This window comes from Mytilus edulis, chromosome 5, assembly GCF_963676685.1.
Source record: "Mytilus edulis chromosome 5, xbMytEdul2.2, whole genome shotgun sequence".
In the NCBI taxonomy this organism is placed as follows: domain Eukaryota; kingdom Metazoa; phylum Mollusca; class Bivalvia; order Mytilida; family Mytilidae; genus Mytilus; species Mytilus edulis.
This window is the reverse complement of record NC_092348.1, coordinates 16,343,082-16,364,583: the sequence shown is the minus strand read 5'-3', so window position 1 is coordinate 16,364,583 and position 21,502 is coordinate 16,343,082. Positions and strand designations below refer to the sequence as shown.

At 33.1% G+C, this 21,502-nt stretch overlaps 3 protein-coding genes across 3 annotated transcripts; all 3 read left to right on the top strand.

Annotated features, from left to right (window-relative positions):
* Positions 1-1,479: 1,479 nt before the first annotated feature.
* LOC139524960 (uncharacterized) lies at positions 1,480-3,198 on the top strand. Its single transcript, XM_071320135.1, has one exon. The coding sequence runs from the start codon at positions 1,480-1,482 to the stop codon at positions 3,196-3,198; it is 1,719 nt and encodes a 572-aa protein (XP_071176236.1).
* Positions 3,199-5,468: 2,270 nt separating this feature from the next.
* Positions 5,469-6,209, top strand: LOC139524959 (tripartite motif-containing protein 42-like). The gene has a single exon (XM_071320134.1). It carries the CDS (start codon positions 5,469-5,471, stop codon positions 6,207-6,209), a length of 741 nt encoding a protein of 246 aa, XP_071176235.1.
* Positions 6,210-15,546: 9,337 nt separating this feature from the next.
* On the top strand, positions 15,547-17,455 carry LOC139523095 (uncharacterized). Its single transcript, XM_071316859.1, has one exon. The coding sequence runs from the start codon at positions 15,585-15,587 to the stop codon at positions 17,292-17,294; it is 1,710 nt and encodes a 569-aa protein (XP_071172960.1). The 5' UTR covers positions 15,547-15,584; the 3' UTR covers positions 17,295-17,455.
* The last annotated feature ends 4,047 nt before the right edge of the window (positions 17,456-21,502 follow it).

The following is a 21,502-nucleotide window of genomic DNA, read 5'->3' as shown; positions in this document are numbered from 1 at the left end:
AGTAACATAAAAGGCGAAATAAAACGTTGTATTCATGTAACATTTGTTAGTAACAAATTATTTTATTTAAGTATGTATTCAAGTATTGAAAGTAAAATAAAAAATACCAAACTGCGATGAAAATTCATAACGGAAAGTCCCGAATCCAATGACTAAAATCAAAGGCTCAATCACATCAAACGAATGGATAACAACTGTTATAAATATGTTCCTGACTTAGCACAGGCATTTTCTTGTGTAGAAAATTGTGTATTAAACTTGGTTTAATAGCTAGCTAAAACTCTCACTTGTTTGACAGTCACATCAAATTTCATTATATTCCGACAACGATGTGTGAACAAGACAATCAGACATAATAGGCCAAAATGTCAAAAATAGGGGTACAGTAGTCAATATTGTGTTATAATCTTAATTACTATAAAAACAAACACATATGTTTCAAAGAAACACAAAAAGGCATAGCAAAAATGAAAGACAAGAATACAAACATTATCATAGAACAATAACACAATGACAGTATGTATAAGTACAGAGCCAAGTCAAATGTATAAAAAAACCACCGCAAAAGCCGTTTGAATGATTTTACACTATAGTAATGTTATAGCTTGCTGTTCGGTGTAAGCTAAGGCTCCGTGTTGAAGACCATACCTTGACCTATAATTGTTTACTTTTAGAAATTGTGACTTGCATGGAGATTTGTCTCATTGGCACTCATATCACATCTTCCTATATCTATATAGACAAAGCACATTAGCAAAAATGAAAGACAAGAATATAAAAATTATCATAGAAAAATAACACAATGACAGGATGTAATAGTACAGCGCAAAGTCATATGAATCAAAGAAACGCAAAAGCCATTTAAATGGTTTTACACTTGTAATATTATTGGGCCCTTTATAGCTTGTTGTTCGATGTGAGCCAAGGCTCCGTGTTGAAGACCGTACCTTGACATATAATGGTTTACTTTTATAAATTGTGACGTGGATGGAGAGTTGTCTCCTGCAAAAACTATCATCAAACAATATCACAGTAGACGACCTCAAAATTGATCAGATATAAAATAAAATATTCAGGTGAGATGTTATTTTAACAAACCAGTTTCTCAATATATCTATATATTGTTTCACAGTATTACATTTTTCCATAAAGTCCAAAAGTTATTCAATGTTACATTATAAGAGTTGAAAGAAATACATCCTTGACATCCTATTCGTTCAAATTGAACGAGGCCTGAAATGGGGTTCATAATAATCAAGATCTATTAAACGTCCACAAATTAAGTTTATGGACATACGCTCATTAGAATTTAAAAAATATATAATATGTAAAGTTTGAATTAAAGTAAAATGTTTGCGGCGACTTTGTTTATCGAAAATGTGTATATGCTCACCCCCACAAAATAATCACATATTAACAGACTTATCTATCGACTAAAAGAAATTTTTCCGCAATTTGACTTTTTTCAGCAAATGGATAATGGCGTTGTCAAAATCTGTTAATCTTGTAGAAGCGCAAATTCCTTATGTTTGTCATCTGTGTGAAGACGAAAAACAAATTAGATGGAAATGTCAAGATTGTTCTCTTTTGATGTGTGATAAATGCAAAAGAAAGGTGCATGTGAAATTCAAAGCAGCCGAAGAACATAATGTCATCAAAGTAGCAGATATAGGGAAGGATGGTTCGTTTCAGCCAAATCTGTTTGTTTTGTGTGATAAACACCCTGAACAAAAGATTTGCATATTTTGTAAGAAGTGTAATCAGTTTGTCTGTCCTGTTTGTCTTTCCGAGAAACACAGAGACCATTATTTTGAGAGTTTGAAAGTCAATTATGAGGACAAATTTCAAAGTTTAAAATACTTCCAGGATAGACTACAAGAGGATTTGGATTTTCATTTATCATGTGAAAAAGAACTTAGTTACAGGACAAAATCAAATGAAAATTTTTACGAAAATGCGAGAAAAACAATTTTAGAGCAAGAAGAAAGGTTAAAGAAGGCAATTGGGAAAGAAACTAAGTCCAGACTTGAAATTCTTGAAGACCGAATTAAAGAAATGAAAATAGCGACAATAAAAGCACAAACCAAAAACGACAACGCACAAAAAGAAGTTGGTGCAATCTTTGACGTAGTTAATTCAGCTATAAATACAGGTAGCCTGAAATCTGTAATCGAAACAGAACAATCGGTTAAGGCTTGGATAGAGCCCCAAAAGACTGATCGAGTTATTGATATTATTCCAATAGAACTAAATTGTGGTCCAATCGACCAAACTCAAATTTCGAAAATGTTTGGATCGTTAGAAAAAGTTTCGGATACAGTACAATTTGAAGTCCTTCATTCTTACAGAAGTAAAGCCATTTTCAATATCATACAGCCTTGCAAAGATGGTTCAGTTTGGGTGAGTAATAAATACTCATGCCTGAGGAATATGAAAGTTTGCAATGAAATTCAACAACGACAAGAAATTAATGATATAAGTGTTGAAGAAATGCTCGAAAGTGATGAAGGCGAAGTCATTTTATCCCTTACTGGACATTCAAAACTTGTAACATTAGCAAAGGACGGTAAACTAACGGATTTTATAGATTTTTCGCCACTAATTGCCCGGCCACTTCATATAACAAAATCTGGTAAGATAGTTATTGGTATTTGTGAAGAAATAAGGTATAAATTGTCAACTTATAGTGTTAGACAAATCATCATTTTAGAGGCGAGTGGGAAAAGATTGCATACATTTGAATTCGATGATGAACATAAACGAATATTAACATATGCTCTGAAAGCAACAACAAATATCAACAATGATTTGTATGTGATTGACAAGACATCTAAACACAAACACGGCCGACTTCTGTCGCTTGCTTATCCGAATAAGGTTATGTGGACGTATACGGGAAATACAACTTTAAATGCAAAACTTCAGTTCAAACCGAATAGCCTTGCTGTAACTGCAACCGGAAATATTGTTTTGTTAGACTCCGATACTAAAGTTCTACATATTTTAGATATAACAGGTGCATTAAAAACCTTTGTATCTTTATTAAACTATCACGTGTTTAGCCCCGAGTCTATGTGTATTGACGTCCGAGGGAGAATGTGGATAAGCTGTGGAGGATTGTCCTCAGATTCTTATATGACGTATTTTACTAAAATATTTCAAGGAATGATCGTAGTTATGTCTTTTACTGGGTTTTGAAATTAAAGATGAAATTTATGTTCTGCTTTTGTTATCTACCTTTGAATACAATTCGTTGAAAAAAGGAATACATAGGATACATGGCTTATCTTTGATAACGAAACTAACGTTTTTTTGGGGTCAGTTATGAGATGCCAAAGATGCCCGTCCAAGTCGACTTTAGTGTAGGGTGTAAACATACGTAAATATGTCAGCTTTGTATTGATACTTTATTTTTTGTTCGTTTTGTTTTCCTTTCTTGAATTGAATAAAATACAAAATTATCTGTGTGTTGGAGTGTGTTCTTTTTGCAAAATAAATACTAACACTGACTAACGCAATTTGTTGTGTCGAAATTTCAGTACCATTTACATATTTTCGTTGACCTAAAATGTATTCCTTTTGATGTGGTTTTATCCGTAGACAATGGATTTCAACTGAAAGCATTGTAAAAACAGTGTATTAACACCAACTTAAGATCGCCTTTTGAACCTCTATTACGATAATAAGTAGAACTTTGCATGGACGGAAACATAGATGTCACAAAAACACAATTGGCCACTGCTTGTAAGTTCTTATAGCATGTTAAATATAAAGTAACACCATATGATTGCAATTTCTAAATTAATGATAGATATTTTATCTAGTCCTTTCTGAACCTCGGTGATTAGGACGACGAAACGCGCGTCTGGCGTACACAATTCTTATCCTGGTATCTATGATAACCCTTTGTCTCTGTCTGTAGTGATTCAGGTTTTACTGCCAGAAATCTATGTATAATAGGTAATGCAGGAATTTCGATACGACAAATTACTCAAACTATTTATTAAACTCTCTAATAAATACAATTATCTTACCTCCTATACATTTCTAGAAATATGATTGGTTAAAAGCGTCCGCGTGGAGACCGTGTATATTCAATATTAGGTTAGTAGGGAGGCGGGGCTGAATTCAATACACGGTTAGCAGTAGATTTTCGACTTTGGCACTGTTTGATTATTTAAAAGTATTGAAAGTTCTGTTTAATATTGTTATATCAAGGTTATTGATAATAAATAGTTATTGTTTGCAGTATTTTTTTTTAGTGCAGACCAATGGAAGAAGGTTCTTAAAATTGAACACTTGAACACTTTAATAGAGAAATAAGAAGATGTGTTATGATAGCAAATGAGACAACTCTAGTTTAAATTCGACAAATAAAGATAGTCGGTTAGATAAATTCGTTACATAGTGTGCTAGTGACATAATGTTGATGTATTTGAGCCTACTGTTTTGCAATTTGATTAGGAACTTTCCTTTTTAAATATTCCTCAGAGCTCGGTATTTTTATGATTTTACTTTTTGTTAGTTCTCTTGGGGTTATGTTGTATAGTTGCTAGTTTTCTTTGGGTTCGTGTTGCTTTTTTTATTTTTAACTGCGATATGCTTTTCCTTTTTGTCAATGAGAGGATTTTGATGAACTTGGGCTCGTACGAGTAAAACACAAGTCGGCAAGTAAGTTATTACTCATTGAAAACCGACTATACAAAAATCACAGATTCACTCAACCTGAATAAAATTACTATAAGTTCAATACTTTAACGATATAGAACTGAAACAAAAATCAGACAATTCCACAACCATACGTCCCTATTGATTTTTTTTCAATATTATTTTTTTGTTATCAATTTTAATCCGTTGGTTTTTGTCGATTCATTAGTTAATACACATTTTGTCCTGTCAAGGCTTTTCATAGCGGACTATATGGAATGTATTTTTCCTCATTGTTGTGTGTTGTATGGTTAACTTTATAGCTTTACCTCATCGACAATCATACAACATCTTAATCTTATACTACTTCTCTATAGAAGACACGGGGTTGGTATAAAAAAAAGTGCTGATTGTTTTAGGATAAGAAACAGTTTGAGATTTTTTTTTTATTTCTTTCCCTCCCTTCTATGATTTATATATTTAATCGTATCAAGGTTGGTTTGATATGAATTACACAGTTTGGGTTAGCCTTCTCCATTTTCTTTTTTCCTTATCTCTTATTGAATAGCAGATATCGGTAACCTCTAATCAAATTAATTAGTTATTATGTGTTTATATGTGTATTCTATGGCATATATTTTAAATGGTAATTCACACGTCATCGGAACAGCTGTTAAAGTTTATTAAACATCTTACGTTTGCTAATAATGATTATTTAAATTCAGTCTTGAAACTATTTATGGTAGATTGAGTTTTTCAAATTGACATTGTGTTTTGTTTACCAGGATATATATCTATTACATACTTGGTCAAAACACAAAATGGCGTCTCCTGTAACACCAGCCTTGTGTCACGTTTGTGAGAAAAGTACAACAATTAAGTGGAAATGCATTAAATGCAATTATTTAATGTGCGAAGAATGTAAAAATAATATTCATACTAAATTTCATGAGGACCATACAGTTATAGAACTGTCAAAAATTGGAACAAAGGAAATAAACGAACCAAATTTGCATATACTTTGTAAAACTCATCCTGAGTTGAGGATAATCTTTTTTTGTACGACATGCCAACTGCTAGTATGTCCATCTTGTTTTACAAATAATCATAGTGGTCATGAAGTTGAAAGTTTGAAAGACCTTTACAAGGCCAAATTTAATAGTTTGAATTACTATCGAGATGAACTTAAAGTCGAACTCAGTTTTCATGAGTCATGTAAAACGGGTATTGAGACGAAGATAAACTTAGAGAATAGCTTGTACGAAAGTGCCAAAAAGGCTATCTTAGATCAAGGAGAAAAGATGAAAGAAATGGTAGAAAATGAAATAAAAATTCAACTTCAAAAACTTGAAGACAGATGGAAAGAAATTAAAAACATACAGGAAGCAGCTCGAAGTTCCAGCATAAGTGCAAAACAAGATTTAAGTACGAAAATCGAATCATTGACAACATCCCTTGACTCTGGTAATTTGAAAAAGTTAACAGAGACAGAAGTCTCTATCAATACATGGACACAACTGAGTAAGTCATACAGAGATGCGCATATTAATTCAATGAAATAAGAACAGGGAAATATTAGCGAAAAACAAATTTCTGATATGTTCGGGGTATTGACTGATATCCAGCAGGTTCATAAGGTAAAAGTAGAAGTACTTGGTTCATTCGACCTTATAATGGTGAGTGACTATGACACTTGCTTCAAAATGATAGTTATGGGAACAGACGGCATTGAACAAAAGAAAGAAATTATAGATATTGATGTTGTAGAGATGCTAGGAATTGATAAAGAAGAAGTAATTCTATCTCTTGAGGGAAAATCTAAGCTTGTCAAGTTGAGAAATGACGGAGAAATGCAAGACTTTGTTGATTTTCCAGAAATGGTTCCTCGAGCTTTACACTTAACAAAGTCCTCCAAGATCGTTATAGGATTATGTGAAAAAGGTCAAATTGAGTTTTCAGAAAATAGTGTAAGGCAAATAATCATTATGGATCTCAGCGGAGATATATTACACACGTATGAATTTGATAATGACAAAAACCGACATATCCGCTTAAAGCAACCTCGCATATTAATAACGATATGTATGTCATTGACTTACAAGGGCCAGTAAGCGGTCAGAGTCGTATTATATCCCTTGCATATCCAAATAAGGTTATGTGGGAATACAAAGGCGACACAAGTTCGCATTTTAAACCTAGGAGCTTATCTGTTACTTCAGACGGTTACATTGCTTTGTTAGATACAAAATTCTTACATATCCTGTATACAAAAGGTACCTTAAAAACACGTATTGACACACAAGATTACAATATACCGAACCCAACTTCAATGTGCATAGACGTGAGTGGTAAAATGTGGATTGGGTGTAGACATCGAACATATTCGGTCTCTCTGTTTAGATCGAAACACCTTATTTCACCATGGAATCACATATTAGTCGTTAATTTTATAGGCTTTTGACGGAGAAATATATACATATACGCAAGCGCCTTTATTTGAAACCCATTGTTTTGATTATTTTTTATTTTTACAATTCACATTCGATTTGCATGCAGGTAAAGGAAAGTTTATCATACATGAAAATATTGTGATTTATATCTCGTAGAATTTCATCGTGTTCATTTTAAATGCAAAGCATTTCTTTTGATTTTTTTATTCTTACATTCGGTTTGCATGCTGGTAAAGGAAAGTAAATCATACATGCAAATAGTGCCATTTAAATTTCGACACTCTTAGAATTTCATCATGTTCAGTTTAAACGCAAAGCAGCCGCACATTTAATGCTGTTTTCAGATTTTCTCAGACTTTTTAACACTGAAGTAAGTTTTTTAATGTGACTGATTAATATTTTACTTTTGGAAAATAAGAGTTATCATATGTATACTGAGTAGCTTTGACTTATTGCATGTACTATTAAATTTTTATTCGAACGTCACTGATGAGTCTTTAGTAGACGAAACACGCGTTTGGCGTATATGAAATTTCAATCCAGGTATCTATGATGGTTTATTTACATCGCATTTGTGTGTCTTCTGTCAATTTGATCTGTGCCGACCTGATGAGTAAAGCTCACATAAATGCTTAATTACAGCTCCCTCTGTTTCTAAACAGATAATTTATCTTGAATATAATAACGGCAGATTTAACAACACTTTCCTTGTGTTTAGCAATGTTCTTAAACCTTAAGATATCAGTAGGAATGTCAGTTCAGTCCCCCCCCCAAAAAAAAAACAAAAAAAAAAACAGGATGCACGTTGACCATATTTAGATATAACAGTATGACGTAGAACCATGCCATTTCCATGAGTCAACCCGAATGCACGTCCGCAACATAAGGACGTGACGAAATTATATGAACGATCATTTATCATGAGCATGGCCCTCAATTTTGATTATTCAATTCCAAAAATTCAAATTCAAAAAGCCAAAAATAAAAAAATATCAATTCAAAAATTAAAAATTAAAAAAAAAAAAAAAATTAAATATTCAAAAATTTAAAAATTTAAAAACTTTCAAACCTAACCAACACATTGCATAAATGAAACTTTTGGTGAAAGGGAAATATATTTAGACCATTTTGAGACAAAATTCACTTTTCTATGAGTTTGCGTTAAAAATTCAGGGTTAATGCACTACATAGTACACTAATTTAAGATTTCAAGAAAACCGGGAGTTATTTTGGTAGTACCTGTGTTTCAAGATCAAATATTCATTTTAAGACTTTAAACATTAGTTGAGAATTGGCATGTAGAAAGGTGATACATGTACAATTCAGGATATACCAGGTTTCTTTGCAGTTAAACTTAAGGTACAAAATATAGAAAGCTGTGTAAATTGCAAATTTAGTTGAACAGATAGCAATTTTTAATTGGTGGTCTGACACCTTTAATTATCGTTTTTCAAAATTACCCAATCGGAATAGTCATAAGCGAGGATAACATATGCGGCTATTGGACACAAATGCATGATGATTAATTTATTGTGGAACGAAGAGAAGCGACACTCAAAATGTGGTCTTCTCGTTTATTAGTATAGATTTACGTCATAAAGAGGAATATATAAAAAAAATGACAATTTTTCATGATAAAAGAACTAAACAATGTATCATTTTGATGAAAAGAAAGATTAAGATGCTCAAAGTCAAGAGGTTGTAACTAAGTGTGTATGCTTATTTGCTCTCAATCGCTTTCTATTAATCTGGCCGTGAATTGTTTTTCTTTTGATTTGTTTCACAGTTTTTCAAGGCGGTTTTTTATGGCTTACTTTGCCGTATTGGAAATTGATCTTTGTTGAAGACCGTACGAACAGTGTCCTGTATTGGTTTACCTCGTCGTTCTTTGGTCATTTATGAGATATCTACTTTTGTTGTCTACCTTCACATGCATGAAATACTTGCCACAGGGTATTAAGCGAATTAAAATCAATAAGTCATCCTTTTCTGAATTTGCCGTACATAAATATTTTAAGAATAAAATCGAGATTATTGTTAGTACCCTAAGAAGGTTTGTCGCAAACATTGTCCCTTCTTATGATAGGTATTTTGATAATTCACGAAAGATACATAAGATACAGTGGGGACTTTAATAACTCATAAATCGACAAACAAGATTAAAAAGATTGTCAAAATCGAAAAAAAACAAAAATGACGAACAAATCCACAATACACTACGTAGGAAACTGAATAACACGAACTTAACCTAAATCCAAGTCTGTGCTAGGAAGCGTCGGAGGGCTAGCATTCTCTGCTCCCAAAGTGGCACACGTCGTGTTGATCATGCAAATATATATCCTGTGAGAAGTCATAAAAAAAATTCACAACTCAAAAGAAGTCGAGATCGTGGTTCTGACAATTGGAAATTTATCCGAGGTCATCTTTAACGCAGATATTTCATATTGGTCAATCAACTCGTGCTGATCATAATATTTTCGAAAGAATGACTTAAAAGCACTTAGAACCCTTGGTTCAATTGATTACTTAAACGTAGCCATAGTGATAAAACGAAACGGCAATAGTCGGATATATTATGACTTCAACAAAGGAATGCGTCAATTGATCTCAGAAGATGTGATATGAGTGACAACTCTCCATTCAAGTCACAATGAAAACCCATTACAGGTCAAAGTATGGTCTTCAACACGGAGCCTCGGCTCACAACGAATAGTAAGCTATAAAGACCAAAAAAGTGACCAATGTGAAACAATTCAGAGCGGGCAACCAACGTTCCAATCTATATAAGAATAGAGAAACGAGAAACACTTATGAACGACTTCATCAAACTAATTAACATCAGATTCCTGACTTAAAAACAGGTACAAACAAAAGCAGTGGGTTTCAACGTTTAATGGGTACCATCCTTCGCCCGAAATAATAGTGTAACATTACAACACAGAAAGACACACTTTAAAATTGAAATTGTAATGACTTAACTCACTCAAAACAAAATAAACACAAGTAAACATAAACTAAACGAATAAATTTGAAAGCCCATTATTAAAGACTATTGCGGAAATTATACCAAATATTCCGGAAGCAAAAGTTCTCAGTAAATTTGTGCAAAAAAATGGTTTTTGGTAGCTCCAGATGACAGAAGATATTTCGAAACTCTGTGTATAAAATGAACTCCAGTAAGAATATACCGATTTTATGGCCTACAGTCCCAGCATCAGAAATATTCCAAAAGCCGATGTCCAAAAATTTCGACGATTTTTAATAAAGGGTTCAGTTCTATATATAAAAATTAAAAATGACATATTGATATCCGATAAAAAAAGTTCTGAAAGGATCATGTTTGGATGATTCGAAGAAGTTTCGGATACAGTACAATTTGAAGTCCTTTATTTTTACAGAAGTAAAGCCATTTTCAATAACATACATCCTTGCCAAGATGGGTCAGTTTGGGTGAGTGATAAATACTCATGCTTGAGAAAATGGATTTAAGAACAACGAAAAGAAGTTAAAGATCTAAGTGTTGAAGCTATGCTCGAAAGTCACGAAGGAGAAGTAATTTTATCCATTTCTGGCCAATCAAAACTTGTAACATTAGCGAACGACGGTAACTTAAAGGATTTCATAGATTTTTCGCCATTAATTGCCCTGCCACTACATATAACAAAATCTGGTAGGATAGTTGTTGGTAATTTGTGAAGAAATTTCGTATAAGCTGTCAACAAGCAGTGTAAGGCAACTTATCATCATTGAGGCGAGTGGAAAAAATTGCATACATTTGAATTCGATGAAAACTAGAAAAGAATATTAACATATGCTGTGAAAGCAACAACAAATATCAACAATGATTTTTATGTAATAGACAAGACATCTAAATACAAACACGGCCGTCTTCTATCGCTTGCCTATCCAAATAAGGTTATGTGAACGTATACGGGAAATACAACTAGAAACTCAAAACTTCATTTCAAACCGAATAGCCTCGCTGTAACTGCAACCGGAAATATTGTTTTATTAGACACCGATACTAAAGTTCTACATATTTTAGATATAACTTTAAAATTGAAATTGTAATGACTAAACTCACTCAAAAACAAAATAAACACAAGTAAAGATAAACTATGCGAATAAATTTGAAAGCCCATTATTAAAGACTATTGCGGAAATTATACCAAATATTCCGGAAGCAAAAGTTCTCAGTAAATTTGTGCAAAAAAATGGTTTTTGGTAGCTCCAGATGACAGAAGATATTTCGAAACTCTGTGTATAAAATGAACTCCAGTAAGAATATACCGATTTTATAGCCTACAGTCCCAGCATCAGAAATATTCCAAAAGCCGATGTCCAAAAATTTCGACGATTTTTAATAAAGGGTTCAGTTCTATATATAAAAATTAAAAAATGACATATTGATATCCGATAAAAAAAAGTTCTGAAAGGATCATGTTTGGATCGTTCGAAGAAGTTTCGGATACAGTCCAATTTGAAGTCATTCATTTTCACAGAAGTAAAGCCATTTTCAATAACATACATCCTTGCCAAGATGGGTCAGTTTGGGTGAGTGATAAATACTCATGCTTGAGAAAATGGATTTAAGAACAACGAAAAGAAGTTAAAGATCTTAGTGTTGAAGCTATGCTCGAAAGTCACGAAGGAGAAGTAATTTTATCCATTTCTGGCCAATCAAAACTTGTAACATTAGCGAACGACGGTAACTTAAAGGATTTCATAGATTTTTCGCCATTAATTGCCCTGCCACTACATATAACAAAATCTGGTAGGATAGTTGTTGGTAATTTGTGAAGAAATTTCGTATAAGCTGTCAACAAGCAGTGTAAGGCAACTTATCATCATTGAGGCGAGTGGAAAAAATTGCATACATTTGAATTCGATGAAAACTAGAAAAGAATATTAACATATGCTGTGAAAGCAACAACAAATATCAACAATGATTTTTATGTAATAGACAAGACATCTAAATACAAACACGGCCGTCTTCTATCGCTTGCCTATCCAAATAAGGTTATGTGAACGTATACGGGAAATACAACTAGAAACTCAAAACTTCATTTCAAACCGAATAGCCTCGCTGTAACTGCAACCGGAAATATTGTTTTATTAGACACCGATACTAAAGTTCTACATATTTTAGATATAACTTTAAAATTGAAATTGTAATGACTAAACTCACTCAAAAACAAAATAAACACAAGTAAAGATAAACTATGCGAATAAATTTGAAAGCCCATTATTAAAGACTATTGCGGAAATTATACCAAATATTCCGGAAGCAAAAGTTCTCAGTAAATTTGTGCAAAAAAATGGTTTTTGGTAGCTCCAGATGACAGAAGATATTTCGAAACTCTGTGTATAAAATGAACTCCAGTAAGAATATACCGATTTTATAGCCTACAGTCCCAGCATCAGAAATATTCCAAAAGCCGATGTCCAAAAATTTCGACGATTTTTAATAAAGGGTTCAGTTCTATATATAAAAATTAAAAAATGACATATTGATATCCGATAAAAAAAAGTTCTGAAAGGATCATGTTTGGATCGTTCGAAGAAGTTTCGGATACAGTCCAATTTGAAGTCATTCATTTTCACAGAAGTAAAGCCATTTTCAATAACATACATCCTTGCCAAGATGGGTCAGTTTGGGTGAGTGATAAATACTCATGCTTGAGAAAATGGATTTAAGAACAACGAAAAGAAGTTAAAGATCTTAGTGTTGAAGCTATGCTCGAAAGTCACGAAGGAGAAGTAATTTTATCCATTTCTGGCCAATCAAAACTTGTAACATTAGCGAACGACGGTAACTTAAAGGATTTCATAGATTTTTCGCCATTAATTGCCCTGCCACTACATATAACAAAATCTGGTAGGATAGTTGTTGGTAATTTGTGAAGAAATTTCGTATAAGCTGTCAACAAGCAGTGTAAGGCAACTTATCATCATTGAGGCGAGTGGAAAAAATTGCATACATTTGAATTCGATGAAAACTAGAAAAGAATATTAACATATGCTGTGAAAGCAACAACAAATATCAACAATGATTTTTATGTAATAGACAAGACATCTAAATACAAACACGGCCGTCTTCTATCGCTTGCCTATCCAAATAAGGTTATGTGAACGTATACGGGAAATACAACTAGAAACTCAAAACTTCATTTCAAACCGAATAGCCTCGCTGTAACTGCAACCGGAAATATTGTTTTATTAGACACCGATACTAAAGTTCTACATATTTTAGATATAACTTTAAAATTGAAATTGTAATGACTAAACTCACTCAAAAACAAAATAAACACAAGTAAAGATAAACTATGCGAATAAATTTGAAAGCCCATTATTAAAGACTATTGCGGAAATTATACCAAATATTCCGGAAGCAAAAGTTCTCAGTAAATTTGTGCAAAAAAATGGTTTTTGGTAGCTCCAGATGACAGAAGATATTTCGAAACTCTGTGTATAAAATGAACTCCAGTAAGAATATACCGATGTTATAGTCTACCGTCCCAGCATCAGAAATATTCCAAAAGCCGATGTCCAAAAAATTCTACGATTTTTAATAAAGGGTTCAGTTCTATATATATATAAATAAAAAAAAATGACATATTGATATCCGATAAAATAAGTTCTGAAAGGATCATGTTTGGATCGTTCGAAGAAGTTTCGGATACAGTCCAATTTGAAGTCATTCATTTTCACAGAAGTAAAGCCATTTTCAATAACATACAGCCTTACCAAGATGGGTCAGTTTGGGTGAGTGATAAATACTCATGCTTGAGAAAAATGGATTTGGGAAGCGAAATTCAACAACGAAAAGAAGTTAAAGATCTTAGTGTTGAAGCTATGCTCGAAAGTCACGAAGGAGAAGTAATGTTATCCATTTCTGGCCAATCAAAACTTGTAACATTAGCGAACGACGGTAACTTAAAGGATTTCATAGATTTTTCGCCATTAATTGCCCTGCCACTACATATAACAAAATCTGGCAGGATAGTTGTTGGTAATTTGTGAAGAAATTTCGTATAAGCTGTTAACAAGCAGTGTAAGGCAACTTATCATCATTGAGGCGAGTGGAAAAAATTGCATACATTTGAATTCGGTGATAACCAGAAACGAATATTAACATATGCTGTGAAAGCAACAACAAATATCAACAATGATTTGTATGTAATAGACAAGACATCTAAATACAAACACGGCCGTCTTCTATCGCTTGCCTATCCAAATAAGGTTATGTGAACGTATACGGGAAATACAACTAGAAACTAAAAACTTCATTTCAAACCGAATAGCCTCGCTGTAACTGCAACCGGAAATATTGTTTTATTAGACACCGATACTAAAGTTCTACATATTTTAGATATAACTTTAAAATTGAAATCGTAATGACTTAACTCACTCAAAAACAAAGTAAACATAAACTAAGCGAATAAATTTGAAAGCCCATTATTAAGGACTATTGCGGAAATTATACCAAATATTCCGGAAGCAAAAGTTCTCAGTAAATTTGTGCAAAAAAATGGTTTTTGGTAGCTCCAGATGACAGAAGATATTTCGAAACTCTGTGTATAAAATGAACTCCAGTAAAAATATACCGATTTTATAGTCTACCGTCCCAGCATCAGAAATATTCCAAACACCGATGTCCAAAAATTTCGACGATTTTTAATAAAGGGTTCAGTTCTATATATAAAAATAAAAAAATGACATATTGATATCGGATAAAAAAAGTTCTGAAAGGACATTCTAAACTATTTAAGGACCTCCATGATTTGGAGCACCTGAGATCACCCCCAGTTTTGGGTGGGGTTCGTGTAGCTTAGTCTTTTACATGGTGTCTTGTGTACAATCATGTGTCTGTTTGTCTTTTTATTTTTAGCCATGGTGTTGTTAGTTCATTTTCAATCTATGAGTTTGACTGTCCCTCTGGTATATTTTGTTCCTCTTTTGATTTCAAGATATCTCAAAAAATTTCACAACCTTCTTGATTTGAATTACGGGGCCCTAAAATATTTTAGATGCTCCTTGCATACAACAAATGTTATAATTGATTATATTTTTAATAAGACTTATCATGTTTTCTTAATTTTACACATGTTTAAAGTTACTTAAAGTAATTCAGCATATCATTTGTACATTGATCAATTATGTAATTCTATTTTTTGATAACCAACTCTTACATCAAAATCTGGGACAAACACCCTTGACATATTCGTTTAAATTGAAAGAGGCCTTGATCGAGGATCAAGTAAACTTCGCTCCACAGAATTTCAACAAATTCGATTTGTGGGCATACAATCATAAATTCCAGTGAAAAATAAATGATTTGTAAAATTTAAACAAATGAAAATCATTGTTATGTTATGACGTTTTTACTGTGTATTATTAAAATAAACAACCCCAGTGTTATCTATCGACTACATGTAACGGAGCACGTAATATTTCCTCAAATCGATTTTATCTAGCTTACTGAAAATGGCGACGTCAAATCTTGGAGAAGCGCAAATTCCTTGTGTATGTCATTTGTGTGAAGATGAAAAAGAAATAAGATGGAAATGCAAAGAATGTTCACTTTTGATGTGTGATAAATGTAAAAGGAAAGTACATGTAAAGTTTAAGGCAGCTGACGAACATACTGTCATCAAGGTAGAAGATATAGGGAAGGATGGTTCGTTTAAGCCAAATCTCTTTGTTTTGTGTGAAGAACATCCTGAACAAAAGATTTGCATATTTTGTAAGAAGTGTAATCAGTTAGTCTGTCCGTTATGTCTTTCTGAGAATCACAAAGATCATTATTTCGAGGGTTTGAAAGACGTATATGAGGAAAAAATTCAAAGTTTAAAATACTACCAGGACAAACTTAAGGAGGATTTGGCTTTCCATTTATCAAGTGAAATAGAACTTAGTGTGGGGACAAAATCGAACAAGTCTTTTTACGAAAATTTAAGGACAACTATTTTAGAACAAGAAGAAAGGTTAAAGAAGGCAATTGAGATTGAAACCAAATCCAGACTTGAAATTCTCGAAGACCGAGTTAAAGAAATTAACATAGCGACAGTAAAGGCACAACATACAAACGTCAATGCACAAAAAGAAGTAAGTTCGAATTTGGAATCAGTTAATTTAGCTATCAATACAGGTAGCTTGAAAACTGTAATTCAAACAGAACAATGTGTTAAGTCTTGGACAGAGCCCGAAAAGACTTATCGGGTTATTGATATCAATCCAATAAAACTAAATTGTGGTTCAATTAACCAAACTCAAGTTTCGGAAATGTTTGGATCGTTAGAAAAAGTTTTGGATACAGTACAATTGGAAGTCCTTCATTCTTACAGAAGTAAAGCCATTTTCAATAACATACAGCCTTGCCAAGATGGGTCAGTTTGGGTGAGTGATAAATACTCATGCTTGAGAAAAATGGATTTGGGAAGCGAAATTCAACAACGAAAAGAAGTTAAAGATCTTAGTGTTGAAGCTATGCTCGAAAGTCACGAAGGAGAAGTAATTTTATCCCTTTCTGGCCAATCAAAACTTGTAACATTAGCGAACGACGGTAACTTAAAGGATTTCATAGATTTTTCGCCATTAATTGCCTTGCCACTACATATAACAAAATCTGGTAGGATAGTTGTTGGTATTTGTGAAGAAATTTCGTATAAGCTGTCAACAAGTAGTGTAAGGCAACTACTCATCATTGAGACGAGTGGGAAAAAATTGCATACATTTGAATTCGATGATAACCAGAAACGAATATTAACATATGCTGTGAAAGCAACAACAAATATCAACAATGATTTGTATGTAATAGACAAGACATCTGAATACAAACACGGCCGTCTTCTATCGCTTGCCTATCCAAATAAGGTTATGTGGTCGTATACGGGAAATACAACTATAAACTCAAAACTTCAGTTCAAACCGAATAGCCTCGCTGTAACAGCAACCGGAAATATTGTTTTGTTAGACACCGATACTAAAGTTCTACATATTTTAGATATAACAGGTGCTTTAAAAACATTTGTATCTTTATTAAACTATCACGTGTATAGTCCTGAGTCTATGTGTATTGACGTTCTTGGGAGAATGTGGATAAGCTGTGGAGGATTGTCCTCAGATTCTTATATGACGTTTTTTACTAAAATATTTCAAGGAATGATCGTAGTTATGACTTTTACTGGGTTTTGAAATTAAAGATGAAATTTATGTTCTGCTTTTGTTATCTACCTTTGAATACAATTCGTTGTCCTCAGATTCTTATATGACTATTTTAACTAACATGTTTCATGTTAACATGCTCGTAGTGATGTCTTTTGCTGGGTTTTGAAATTAAAGATGAATTCAATGCATCACTTGTGTTATTTACTTTTATGAATCAATTTCAAAGAAGTGCAATTTGTAATCTTAGACATACAATTGCATGCAGGAAACACATTGGTTATGTAACTCGAATTTGTTCAAATTGACAACAAAATGATTATTGTGTCAATAATGGGATTTCAGAGATACAGGTTCTCGTCTTCCTAATTTTTGTGGATGTAAAATGTCATACCACAAAAATACTGAACTCCTAGGAAAATTCAAAACGGAATGTCCCTAATCAAATGGCAAAATCAAATGATAAAACACATCAAACGAATGGACAACAACTATCAGATTCCTGACTTGTATAAACATTTTCAAATGTAGAAAATGATGGATTGAACCTGGTTTTATAGCGCTAAATCTCTCACTTTAACGACAGGCGCATCAAATTATATCATTTTGACAACGATGTCCGACAAAATGTCTCAAATAAAACAACAACACTAACCCCACCTAAACTAGGGGTGATTTCAGGTGCTCCGGAAGGGTAGGCAGATCCTGTTTTACTTATTACACCCGTCGTGTTGCTCGTGTTATTACAAAGCATGAAAATAGCCTAATTCGGTAGGTCACATTCGTGAAAAGGGAAGGGGATGGTAGTTACAACATAAGGAACTTATCCGATTTCATCTGTATTTATAACGTTTACTCCAAAAACGTTCAACCTACTCGTGATGGCGTCCGTAAAATTTACAAAGTGATGACTTTAACTAATCCACTTGAAATTCTTGGTTTCAAAATGAAATGGTTACAATCATCTCTTTTGTCGTAACGTTTTGTTTTCAACCGACCCTCATAGTTGATTTCCAGATTTAAGTCCTAATAAAATGGCAAAATCAAAACCTTAAACACATCAAACGAATGGATAACATCTGTCATATTCCTGTCTTGGTACCGGCATTTTTTTATGCTGAAAATGGTGGATTGAACCTTGTTTTGTAGCGCTTAACCTCGCACTTGTATGGCAGTCGCATCAAATTCCATTACATTTTGGCCACGAGCATCACTGAAGAGACATGTATTGTCGAAATGCGCATCTGGTGCAAGAAAATTGGTACCGTTAATTGTATTACTACCACTGGGTCGATGCCTCTACTGCTGAACTATTAGTCCCCGAGGTTATCACCAGCCCAGTAGCAAGTACTTCGGTACTGGCATGAAAATACGGATTTTTTTGTGTTATTAAAATTTGCTGTTACAAAATATTATAAATTATTATAAATTAAGGAATGTATCTCCCTCATGCAAAGCTCTGATTTCTTTCACAGATTTGGCTATACTTTTTGGACCTTGTGGATTATAGCTCTTCATCTTTTATATAATCTTTGGATTTCAAATATTTTGGCCACGAGCATCACTGAAGAGACATGTTTTGTCGAAATGCGCATCTGGTGCAAGAAAATTGGTACCGTTAATTTTATTACAACGATGCGTGAACAAAACAGAGGGAAAAAAAGTTAAATTGTCAAATATACATGCCACCACGTCTGGCAATTGATTGATTTTTTAAATTGGATAATAATACTGATGAAGGCCGTTGTTATGGTGAAGTGTTCTCATGATTTAATCATTGTAAATGGATTTTAACTGTTAATATTTCCAAGCACTAAGTAAACAATTGACTACATGTAACTTTTTTGATTATTATACCTTTTATAGTGTTATTCAAGAATATTGATAACGATAACAAGTCATACCGTGTTAGCATGGTTATTCGAAAACATGAAACTTTTATGTCCCCTGCGAGGTGAAATCACGTGATGCTTTTTTTTTCTGAATAAAACAATGAATTTTATATTATAAACCCCTCTAGTAGACAAGTCGATCTTGTTTTAACATGCAATTGGTGACAAAAGCATGTCCACCAAATTGACTTAAAAACACAAAAACGTACGCATATATTAGAATCACACAAGTTCTATCAGAAGCAATAACAAAAATTGTTATATAGTATAAGGATTTCGTGCGTATTTTTGGACTGAACGCTATTTAATTATCCATAGATATATAAATATCACTTAGAACAACGTGTCGGTCAGTTCTATCCAGATACAAAAATGGCTACTTAAAGGCTCTGCAGGAAGTGTCGTGAAATGCCAAACTTTGAAGTTCTTTACATATTGATATCGACGTTCAAAGTCAAGGTAGCTGTCCATATGGTCTGGAAATTGAAGTGTGATAGTAAAAAAAGCCAATCCACTTTAATACATAAAGTAGCCGAAAAACACATTAACACCGACCTAATCTGATTAGTACAACGATAAACACGATTGATGAAACTTAAGCTGTGCTCTCTATCTTTGCAAAACATTGAATATTCGTTATATATAAAAATGAATAATTTTCAAACCGTCTCTCTGACAACTTAAGCTGTAATAGTTCTCAAAGGTACCAGGATTATAATTTAGTATGCCAAACGTGCGTTTCGTCTACATTAGACTCATCAGTGACGCTCAATTCAAAATAACAAATACAAAGTTGAAGAGCATTGAAGATCAAAACTCCAAAAAACTATGCCAAATACGGCTAAGGTAATCTATGCCTGGCATAAGAAAATCATTAGTTTTTCAAAAAACTTAACGTTTTGTTAACAGGAAATTTATTAAAATGACCACATGCTTGATATTCATGTCAACACTGAAGTGCTGACTACTGGGCTGGTTATACCCTCGGAGACGAAATGTCCAGATATGCAGGACTTTTCCCATTATTTATTAATAAATTACTTTTCAACATCGGTGTAAACGTTGTAAAAATATCTAGGTCAATCATAGTTTTCACCATTTATTCAACTAGATGCATTTTACTTGCAAATTTTTCGGTTTTCTACGGATAACATTAACTGCGTGTACACAGTATTTTGCTATAGTTATTGATAAAATTAACGGTACCAATTTTCTTGCACCAGATGTTCATTTCGACAATTCATGTCTCTTCAGTGATGCTCGTGGCCAAAAACTTTGATATCCAAAGCTTATATAAAAGATGAAGAGCTATAATCCAAAAGGTCCAAAAAGTATAGCCAAATCCTTGAAAGGAATCAGAGATTTGCATGAGGGAGATACATTCCTTAATTTATAATAATTTCTAATATTTTGTAACAGCAAATTTTAATAACACAAAAAATCCGTATTTTCATGCCAGTACCGAAGTACTGGCTACTATTGACCTGACACCAGTAATATATGCGCTGGAGCGCGGCCGGCAGCCTTCTCGAAAAATGTGATAAACTCGAATTAATACTATTGCATGCTCCACAAAGTTGTTTGACTTATAGTGAAAGTGGACATCTTACTGTGATGCTAATTTGATTTAAATCCCAATTATGAGGTCATCGACGTCATAACAATTCCTATAGTAAATGGCGACGATACAAAAGTTGAATCTGGTTGGGAAATGTGCAAATGGGACTCAACTACTCTTAGTATAAACATATACTAGTACTACGCAAATGAAATCATGAGGAAGTGAACAAAACAGGCACTTGCAAAACAAGGAGAACTGAGAGTTGGGACTTTTCATTTAGACAGACAGATTTAATAGGGCAAACAAAGATGTTGGAACACTATCGTATCATTCCTATTAACCGCACAAACCGTAATAATGAAAGTGCACGCTAGTTTTTGTGAACGTCTATGCTCACACGCCATCTAACATTAAAAGTAGAAGTGATTGTGTCTTTTAAAAATTCCGGGAAAAAAGACCAATATACAACCATAAAATCTATCACGAAACAGTTATAACCACATACACTGGAGAAAAGTGCATCCTCAATACTAATAAACAGCTGCGCCATGAGCGCATGATACGCCCGACGTCTTGTGTGGAAGTTTTATGCAATAATCATAAATAGTTTCTGAGAAAGTTTTAAGCAATAACCATATATTGTTTTTGAGACACGGCGGGACATGTGAAACCCCCAACCCTGTTTTTTTTTTACAAAAAACTAAATATCACTAAAATAAAATTTTGAATCAAAACCAAAAAGTATACAGATCTTTAGATTAATATAAAAAAGAAGTGTCTAAAGT